Source organism: Copadichromis virginalis, linkage group LG4 (assembly GCF_057382275.1).
Source record: "Copadichromis virginalis isolate Kocher_CV1m ecotype Utaka linkage group LG4, C_Virginalis_male_GT1.1, whole genome shotgun sequence".
Lineage (NCBI taxonomy): Eukaryota > Metazoa > Chordata > Actinopteri > Cichliformes > Cichlidae > Copadichromis > Copadichromis virginalis.
Window position 1 is genome coordinate 3,598,762 of NC_140621.1, and position 10,387 is coordinate 3,609,148.

The 10,387-nt window shown below is 43.2% G+C and overlaps 1 protein-coding gene across 2 annotated transcripts; it reads right to left on the bottom strand.

Moving 5' to 3' along the window:
* Positions 1-2,797: 2,797 nt before the first annotated feature.
* LOC146710590 (uncharacterized) lies at positions 2,798-5,758 on the bottom strand. 2 transcript variants are annotated; one of them, XM_085453154.1, is made up of 3 exons: positions 5,640-5,758; positions 4,564-4,641; positions 2,798-3,660 (listed from the first exon to the last, which is right to left on the bottom strand). In XM_085453154.1, the coding sequence occupies exons 2-3, from the start codon at positions 4,579-4,581 to the stop codon at positions 2,851-2,853; spliced, it is 828 nt and encodes a 275-aa protein (XP_085309280.1). In that variant the 5' UTR covers positions 4,582-4,641; positions 5,640-5,758; the 3' UTR covers positions 2,798-2,850. The 2 variants fall into 2 exon arrangements, with proteins under 2 accessions (XP_085309280.1, XP_085309281.1); XM_085453155.1 differs by lacking the exon at positions 5,640-5,758 and having other exon boundaries at positions 4,564-4,835.
* Between the last annotated feature and the right edge of the window lie 4,629 nt (positions 5,759-10,387).

Consider the following 10,387-nt stretch of genomic DNA (forward strand, 5'->3'; position numbering starts at 1 on the left):
GTCTGGGAACCGGCGGGGCGGTCACCGCTGGGATGTGCTTATCAGAGTGTGGAAAGTTGTGGACTTTAAAGTGTTGAACTTTGATGGATAACCAGTAGGGGTGCAACGATACACAAAATTCACGGTTCGGTTCGGTTCGATACTTTGGTGTCACGTTTCGATATTTTTTCGATACAAAAAAATGTTCATGCATTTTTAATTTGTCATTTATTAAAATTATAAATATATATTTTAACTCAAAAGTATAGTTTTTAAATTTAACCCTAACCCTTGTGCATGTTTTTTATTTTGACAGCGAATGCGCACCTGCGGACCACTTATGTGCAGCCCTGGTTATTTAGCTTGTCATATTGCAGCCACAGAAATTCTTTTGTCCATGAAACCATAAAGCTGCACTTTCTTTTTGCCTTATAGTCTGATTTGTCATAACTTCTCCGTTTTGTGGTAAGCTTTTCTTTGGCTGTCACTTCTTCACCCTGACCTGTCTTATTTGGCTCAGCAGAACTGAAATGCTTTTACACGCACTCACATAAGCTCAGCGATTCTCTGCGCGATCAACCTCTCACATGTTTAAGCTGCGGGAGATTTCACTTGTCATGTTTGCATAGTAAGCTAACGATTAATAAGACGATGTCAGAGGAATTGGTGCACAAATTATCATCACTCACAGATCAGTGCTGTCGCTCTCTATACACAGTTCGCGCGATTGCAAAGTGAAAGCAAAAAAACAAGCGCAAATTCAAACGCGACTTCAATATGTCACATATTGACAGTGGCTCACCGATGCCAATGACATAATTACCCAGCTACATTTCTGAAAGAATGCAAAAGCATTGACATATATTTTTCCTACAATAGCCCGACGGGCAGGGCAAAGATAGATTTTGGTAGCCCGACTGAAAAAATCGCTAGCTCCAGGACGTCGGGCTAGCGATATTGCGAGCCCTGTATCTGATTGAGGAATCACTCATCTTTGGAAAAGAGAGTTTATTACAGAGAAATGCCTCTTTCCAAAATAAAAGCTATACTATCCGCTTCTTCTGGGTTATATTCTCAGCAGCATAAGGAGAATCATGTGCTAACAGCTGTCTAAATGACTCGGCTAAAGTTAGTAGCATGCTTGTTGTTTTTGTCTTTGCACTAGGATGATGTCGGTGTAAATGTGCAGTCATATTCGTTGTGTTCCCACTAGTGCTTTCAGGTTAATCTCGTTGAAATGACCTTAACGCCACAACACGGCAAATCTCCGTTAACGAGCTACCGCCGATCGCCCCGTGCATGGGGCTAGACGGCCAACACGTTAACGAGCTAACTGTGCTAACACACTAGTTCACACCAATGTAATTGAGCATTGCGTGGCACATCCAACATACTGTTTTACTTTAGTCCATGACTCGCTTACCTTCAGGGTCATACGTCACATGAAAACCAAAATAATTCCAAACGCCAGATCTGAATGAGGTTCAATTTGCCTGTTGCAAGGAGAGCTTAGCTTCTGTCTCGCTAGCTTGCCCTGCGCTCTTCCTTCTGACTATGCTGTCTGTGTTGAGCGCTCAGTGGATCTGCGCTGGACAGTGCAGCCTAGGCGGAGTAGTCGAACACAGATTCTCTGAGCGCTCAACACAGACAGCATCGTCAGAAGGAAAATTGATAAAATAAATTACAAATGTTGTATTGTTCGATACATATGCGTACCGAACCGAAAGCACTGTATCGAACGGTTCAATATCGATACGAATATCGTTGCACCCCTAATAACCAGTCGTGTCTCAGATCAAACGTGCAGAATAAAATCTTTGCCATAACTGTTGGCATGAGAGTTATGCTCATTATCCCTTTTGGCAACATTTTGAATAGCACCATCTGGTCAAGCAAGGCCATGTGACACACTGAGCTCGTGATACTGGTTTTGGGCGGCAGTGATACGGACACTACTGGACTGAAACTGGTTTGAGAGTCTGCTAAAACGACAGCATGTAAGGACACAATGACTGTGTTTTAGTAAGTGTTTACCTGTTTTACTAAATGTACTTAAGAACTGCTGAGACCGTTTATAAACCTGTGTTTAAATTTCAAGAAAAGAATGATGCATTTGCATTTCTGTATTAATAGTTGGAACCGAGGAGGAAATATGAATATGAATGCAGCTGCATCGTTTTTTGCATTCATGATGTCGTTTTATTCAAATCAGTTTGTGTTAAATGCCCCAGACAACAAATCTGTTGTCGGTTTAATTTCAGAAAGGATGGCGCCACATCATGTGATCATTACAGCATATGTACAGATCTAAATGCATTTCATGTCCTATTATAGTTTTATTCACTTCAGATTAGCATCAAAGTTGTAGCCGCGTCTTTGCCCATTATGAGCCATAAAGTTGGACACTGTTGGAGACTGTTCTGCTGGTGATAAATGAAACGAGACGATCGTTTAAAAGGATTTTATTTTGAAATCTAACACCCATGTAGAGCTAACATTGATCGTAATAACATCGTAATAACATCGTAATAACATCGTAATAACATCGTAATAACATCTTTACAGTTTGTGTAAACCCAACAGAAACCATGTTGTCCCAAAACGCTGCGTTTGTGTCCCATATGTAACACCGTGTATTATCCAACTTATTTCACATGGTTTAACTTGAACTTTAAAAACTACAATCAAGTTTTGCTGTATTACCAGTAACAAATCTTTTATATACACATTAGCTTGTTTAAAAAAACTGACTGAATTACCTCTAAACTGGTTCTAGGCTTTGTCAAACTGGTCGCACTGGTGCGTGTCCATGGTCAGTAAGCGTAGAGTTGACTTAAGCTCGAGTTTGTGTAAACTGAACTGCTGCACCGATCACGTATCAGCGTCTGTTGGTGTGTTTCTGGGGTCGCTGGCTGGAGGCTTTCCCAGAAAGGTCACATGCGACGCCAGCTTGTGTGTCGCCAAGCTCGACTTCAAAGCAAAAGCCCTCCCACACTGGTCACACTTGTGTGCTTTAACTCCACTGTGGACCAGTTTATGTCTCTTTAAGTTGCTCTTATAATTAAAAGCCTTTCCGCACTCCTCACATGTGTGGGGTTTTTCTCCGCTGTGGACCATCTCATGGATTTTTAAGTGGCTCATCCGAGTAAAAGCCTTCTCACACTGGCTACATGCGTATGGTTTGACTCCTCTGTGCAGGCGCTGATGAGTTCTCAAGTTGCCCATCAAACTAAATGTCTTTCCGCACTCCTCACATGTGTGGGGTTTTTCTCCGCTGTGGACCATCTTATGGGTTTGTAAGTGGCTCATCTGAGTAAAAGCCTTGCCACACTGGCTACATGCGTATGGTTTGACTCCTCTGTGTAGGCGCTGATGAGTTCTCAAGTTGCCCATAGAACGAAATGTCTTTCCACACTGGTGGCATATGTGTGGTTTGACGCCGCTGTGGCTGAGGTGATGTGTTTTTAAGTTGCTTTTCCGAGTAAAAGTCTTTCCACACTGGTCACAACTGAAGGGCTTTTCCCCACTGTGGATGCGCTGGTGTCTTCTGAGGTGAGACGGGGCATGAAACTTCTTGTTACACTGATCACACCTGTAGTGCTCAAGTAAGTTTGCACTTGAGTGAGCATCTTCAGCCAACTGAGAGCACTGAGGTGTTGGGCTCTCTTTGGCGTCTTGTTCCTACAGCAACAAAGACACAGGCAGGGAGTCAGAAGCTTAATAAGTGTTTGAGTTAAATCTTGTTTTGTCGTGCCGGCCTCTCTGCTTCGATAAGAAACCTGTTTGTTGGATGATGCCCATAATAGTAACCTGTTGTGTTGTAAATTGTTTGGATGCGTTTTGGAAAAGAAAGACTGTATTATTGCATAAAATACATTTAAACAAGTGCATCGCTGATTGCATCTTGTGGACATCGGTTCTACCAGCTGATTGCCCTGCTCAGTCTTTACGCCCGACCCAACGAGGGACAATCAAATGCAGAGGGGACAGTGCGACTTCACCCGTGCACTTGCATCTCTTGCACACAGTCCTCATTTACAAAGTGCTCTGCAAATCACCCCGTCCCTGTTACAGTGCAGCGAGCCAAAAATGAACCATTTAGTCCTTGGTGTAAGACCAGGGGTGTCGAACTCCAGGCCTCGAGGGCCGGTGTCCTGCAGGTTTTAGATCTCACCCTGGGTCAGCACACCTGAATCAATTGATTAGTTCATTACCAGGAGAACTGGAAGTCATTTAACCATTTAAATCAGCTGTGTTGGAAATAAGGAAAGGTCTAAGAGGTTGAAGCCTTCGTCTTTCCATTTACTATTTTCTTTTCTTAACATGCATTTTGTTTCTCATGTTCTGGAAAACTGTAAATAATTACTAAAGGGTGGTAGTTAACAATAATCATAATGATATAATGACAATAAATGATGATCATTCATGAAAGTTGTACTGATAGACTTTTCACGTTTCCTAAAAGCAGCTCGGCCTTGGTTTGCACGGCACTTCCAGATGTGTTTATAAACTACGAACAATTTCACGTATAAAAGTCTGTAAAATGTTCGGACTCATGATTTATAAAAACGATGTTTTTCTCACCGTGTGTGAAGAAAACATTTTCTTCTTTCCAAGATGGCCGACTACGTTCCTCCGTCAGACTGCTCGACCCACCAACACCTGCCAGGAAAGAGCTTTATTAGGCTCCGGAGCCGAAATGCACATTAAAGTCACTTTACATCCAGATGACTTAGACCGTCCTAAGATAATAAACTTTTAGCCTGGTCTAGATTAAACTGAGCTGATGGCAAGACGGAGGATCAGAGGACTTGAAGCTTTAAATAATCCCTCAAGGAGACAGGTCTAACCTTTCCTTTGAAATATCTCTGAGGTAGCATGGACAACATACACGTGCAGATGAGAAATGACACCCTGATTCAATCATTCCCTCTCTGTAAACACTTTAACTGGGAAGCCAAGCTAAAGGTTAAATGATCAGCGGCTGTAGGTTTAGCTGTGCTCGTATGCCCGGACAATCCAAATATATAAATAAAGAACTGCACACAAACACAATTACACTACTTGATCTGTTACAATCGAGCGACATTACTTGTCAGCATCTGGAATCATGGAACTCTTTGGTCACGGTGAAGGAACAGTGTGCAGGGCTGTTTTTAAAATGAGGTTTTTCACCAAGCATCCTGATGGGCTCTTCCCAAGAGTTAGTGGACAGATTGGAGGTCATGTTCCCAACAAGCAGCAACTGGTGCCGAGGATGAAAGGAACCATGAATGTGCTCAAAGCTAGATTGCGAAACCGCGATATCAGAAACACATCCTGCATGTGCTGAACTTGCTTTCTAGCAAAGCACCCTGGTTTGCAGTGTCCCAGGTGCAGGCCAGCACTGAGGATTGTTCTCCAGTCACTGTACACACAGTTTAAGGGAGGACAGCAGTTCCTACTTTGAAGGTAAACCTTAAATGATCAGCAGCCATGAGTTTAGTTGTGCTCGTACAAGTTATTGTCTCCAGTGTCTCTGCGGGTCCCTAACACTCCCTCACAAACACACCTGAGCTGGGAACATACCTGAGGGAGAGCAGCAGATGACAGCATGCAGGAGACAACAAACTAATCTAAACATATAAAACAACTCCAACCAACATCAGCTTGGTGGTTACCTTTGGAGGAGCCCAGCCCATGAGCTGTGCTGTGATGACTTATGGTGAACAGGTGTGCCAACAACTAAGAGCCGAGACAGAGCCTCTTAAAGCTGTAGGACAAAAAACAGCACGTCCAGAGCACCTGAAGGCCAGAAGGTGGCAGCAGCAAACGGTGTCAGGTACAATCTTCAGCTTCCATAGTATCTACAGATCATACACTCCTCCCTTTGCTCAGTGTTTTCACCTTCAGCACATAAAGGTGAACTTCAACCACACCAACAGACTGGAATATGTTCACCCACACAGACCTGGACCAGTACGCCTCATCTGTACTGGATTACATCTCCAAAACCACAGACAGTGTCACCACCTGACAGTGGGCAGGGATAGCTCAGTAGGTAGAGTGGTGGCACCATGATCGGAAGGTCGGTGGTTCGACTCCACTGAACGGCTACCCTGAGGTACCCCTGAGCAAGGTACCGTCCCTACACACTGCTCCCCGGGCGCTGCATTGGTGGCTGCCCACTGCTTCACTGGGTGAATGGGTTAAATGCAGAGGAACTATATCCCTACGGGGACTAACATGCACACTTTACTTTACACCCAGAAACGGATCACCATGTACCCCAACCAGAAGCCTTGGATGAACCGGGATCTTCGTCTCTTCCTGAAGGCCCGCAACACCGCCTTTAGGTCAGGAGATGCACACGCCTACAGCACAGCCAGGGCTAATCTAAAGAAGGGCATCAAAAAAGCCAAACACCATTACAAAAAGAAGGTAGAAGAACACTTCTCCAACTCCAACCCCCGACGCATGTGGCAAGGACTCCAGACCATCACAGACTACAGGACCACCAAACCCTCCCCCGCATCCTCTGATGCAGGGGCGGAGCGTGGGGGTGGCTTACGGGGCTTAAGCCCGGGTTGTTTTGTCAGAAGCCCGGGGTATTTTGGAGTGTAATTTTTTCATAGTTAGATGCCTGGCTGACAACTGTATAAAACAAAAAGTACACACAATATTCGAAGCACATAGTGCACACTGTGGGAATTTACGACTGTGCGTGAATCCCCCCCTGATATTGGTATGATCCGAGCTCAGGCACTAAGCTACTGAGCGAGGGGGCGGGGGGAGCTGCTGCCCGTGAGTGCACTGTTGGAGAGACGGGGCCAGCCATACTAAGGAGAGCTTAAGTTTGAGCAGGTACCAAAGCAAATCATTCGTACCGTACAAATAATGTAAATGTGACGGTGCATCACGAAAGATTGATATGAAACTGATCACTTGACCAATATTATTTTACTTGCTCCTCAAGTGAATCAACAAATGGCGAAATGAAAAGCCGAACAAATGCTATTTTTTAGAGAATCTTAGCTTACGTGTGTTTATTTCATATTTTCAGTTCTTACCCTCCCCGACTAAATCGGTTTCAGTTATGTACTGAAATATAAGAATGGACATTAGAGGGTTCTTTCAAAGAAAAACTCAGGTAAATGTTATTTTATATATTATGCTTTGTATGTTGTTCAGTATATTTCTATGCAAAACAAGAGGGATTTCAGTACACAGCAGGATATTCACATTTGTAACCAGATATTTACACTTTAGGGAGAAAACATAAAACATTTTTACTGTACAACATCAATTTAGAGTAAACTTTTGTTTTAGATAAATATTGAAATATATTTTGAATTAGTTAAATGTCAGAATAAAGAGAGACAGAGCTGTCTATTTTTTATCACTTTCATTAAATTTAGGAGTACATGTACACTAAGTTTATTGTTAATTAATAAGAAAACTCCAGAGGATTCCATTCTGAGCTGAAGAAGCTTCTGATAGGTTAGTAGAGTCCATGTGAGTAAACTGGTGGCACAGCTGTGGATGCATATAAGGCAAAACACAGAGCCTGTTTCTGTGACATGGGAAAATCAAGAGATATCAACCAAAACACCAGGAGAAGAATCGTGGAGCTCCATAAGTGTGGCTCAAGTTTGAATACAATTTGGTGCCATTTGCAATTAAAAAACACAGACAGTTTCTCTCTTTACTCTTAAAGTTAACAAATATGTTTTTATATTTATCAATCTAAAAAAATAAACATTTAGTCTGATTTGATGTTACAATTAAAAAAGTGTTTGTGTTTTGATCTGAAGAGTTTGTAAATATCTGGTTTCAACTGTATATTTGATGATTGTCAGCACAAAGAGGGAGAGAGAGGAGCAGAGATTGAGATGGAGAATGAGGACAGAACAGAGATGAACAAGAGCAGGTGAGACACATGTTAGTCAAATGGTTGCTTACTAAAAGTATCACCGTATCATAGGTACTCATGTATCTCGTACCTAGTGTTTCTTTTTAGGTTTGCTATTTTTCAAATTCTATATTTATTAAGTTATGCAGGCTTGTTTGCACAACAAGGATAAATAATTATATAAACTTTTCTCAATCTAAATATTGTACTTTGGTAGAATTAAATAAATAAGTGTAGTGCAGGTCTATGATGATTTTTAGTGCTACTATCATCTAGTTCTGATTGTGGTTATGTCTTGGTTAAGTCCTCAGTAGTCCTGATTTTGAACTGTTGTAGTCCTGTTTTAATTCTGGATCAGTTCTGGGTCTGGTTGAATTGGGGTTTAGTCCCTGTGTCTTGATACAGCCCCGACTTTGTTCCGCCTTGCTGCTTAATTAAAAAACTAGTTTATGGTGTCCTGCATGTGTGATATATATATTTCCCTATATGAAGTCATTCTTTTTTGAACAAAACTCAAAACAGAGCCAATTAATCTTTCAGTCATTTCTACACCCCCCCCCCCCCCCCCCCCTCAAAAAAAAAAAAAAGATCCCACATGCATACTACCCTTTAGGGCTAAGCCCCGGGTGTTTCAAATGTCTGGCTCCTCCTCTGCTCTGATGTCTCCTTCCTCAATGAGCTCAACAACTTTTATGCTCGTTTTGAGCGAGGGAACCCCACAACCAAAGCAGACCACCAACCTCTGACTCTCTCCCCCACCGATGTAGGAGCGGTGCTGAGCAGGATCAATGTCCACAAGGCTGCAGGTCCTGATGGCATCCCCGGGCGTGTTCTCAGAGCGTGTTCTGGGGAGCTTGCAGGAGTGCTCACAGACATATTCAGTCTGTCCTTGGCCCACGCTGTGGTACCGGCCTGCTTCAAATCCACCTCCATCGTCCCGATACCCAAAAACTCCAACCCATCTTGCCTCAATGACTACCGCCCAGTAGCACTCACCCCCATCATCACTAAGTGCTTAGAGCAGCTGGTCCTAGCACACTTCAAATCCTGTCTCCCCCCCACCCTGGACCCCCACCAATTCGCATACCGCCAGAACAGGAGCACAGAGGATGCAGTCTCCATCGCACTGCACTCTGTCCTCTCACACCTGGACAACAACAACACCTACGCCAGAATGCTGTTTATAAACTTCAGTGCAGCGTTCAATACAATCCACCCCTCACAACTCATCAGGAAACTGACAGACCTGGGCATCAGTTCCCTCATCTGCAAATGGTTACTGGACTTCCTGACCAACCGCCCCCAACATGTCCGGCTGGATAACCGCTGCTCATCTACCATCACAATGAACACCGGTGTACCACAAGGCTGTGTGATGAGCCCTTTCCTCTACTCCCTCTTCACCCACGACTGCAGACCTGCTGATGGTTCCAACACCATCATTAAGTTTGCAGATGACATCACGGTGATTGGCCTCATCAGTGCTTTGAGCGCTCAGATGAGTAGAAACGCGCTACATAAGAACCAGTCCATTTACCATTTGGGTAATAAAATTGCAGGTAACATTTCCAAGGCAGGTAGGAAAAAAATGAGCTGCTATCAGTGTATGTTTGTTTTAAGGTGAGGTGCCACGAACCCGCATGTAGGGAGATGTAACCTCGTACCTCAGAAGTGTCGATATGGGTGTATTTCCATCTGTACAGCAGTATTTAGTACATCCTGGTACTTGGCAGGATGTGCAGGAGGCAGAGAAAGAGCATAAGCTTTCAGCACCTGTTAGAAATGTCACTTTCCCACATAAGAAATAAAAGGTGCTCCACAATAGTGCTGCAATTGAATATATTTTGCAATGAATTGAAGCCCATGTCAGTATTCATAGAAGAAATTGTATATGAATGCACAGCTTCCTTACATGTGCATTTGTTTCATTTGCAGATCACGCCAGACAGCTCACAAAGTCCATGATGAGGAAGCCAACCATAGACAAGCTGGCGGCTAACAGAGAGGCTGATGTCAATAACTTTGTAGCACCAGCTACAGATGTGATCTGACATCAGGCAGTGAGCAGTCTACATGTTTGGGGGATAAAACCCAGCATTTACCCCTCAAGGTGTTAATAAAAACACTCGAGGTTAGGGTGTGACTTTTTGTTTTGGTTTGAAGAGCCGTACACTCGGGCAACCTGCCGAGCCTTCTCCATCACTCAGCATTACCTGCAGTATGCTTACACGAGCAAACTGCTAATTGTTGCAAAAGAGTCTCACATATGAAGGACTAACAGCAAATCTGACCTTTAGTGCATCTAAATGTGGCAAAGCCTTTGTCATCTCTAACAAATGTTTGGTTTTTACTGTGAAATATCCAAATAAATGTCTGGATTCATACATTAAATGGATTAAAGCGTGTGGTTCTCATTCATTATCTCTGTAACTCAGACGTCTCTACATTCAAATGACAGTGGAGAATGTTAAGAGGCCCTGGGACCATTTTTGTACATTTTAGTTTTTCAGTTACAAG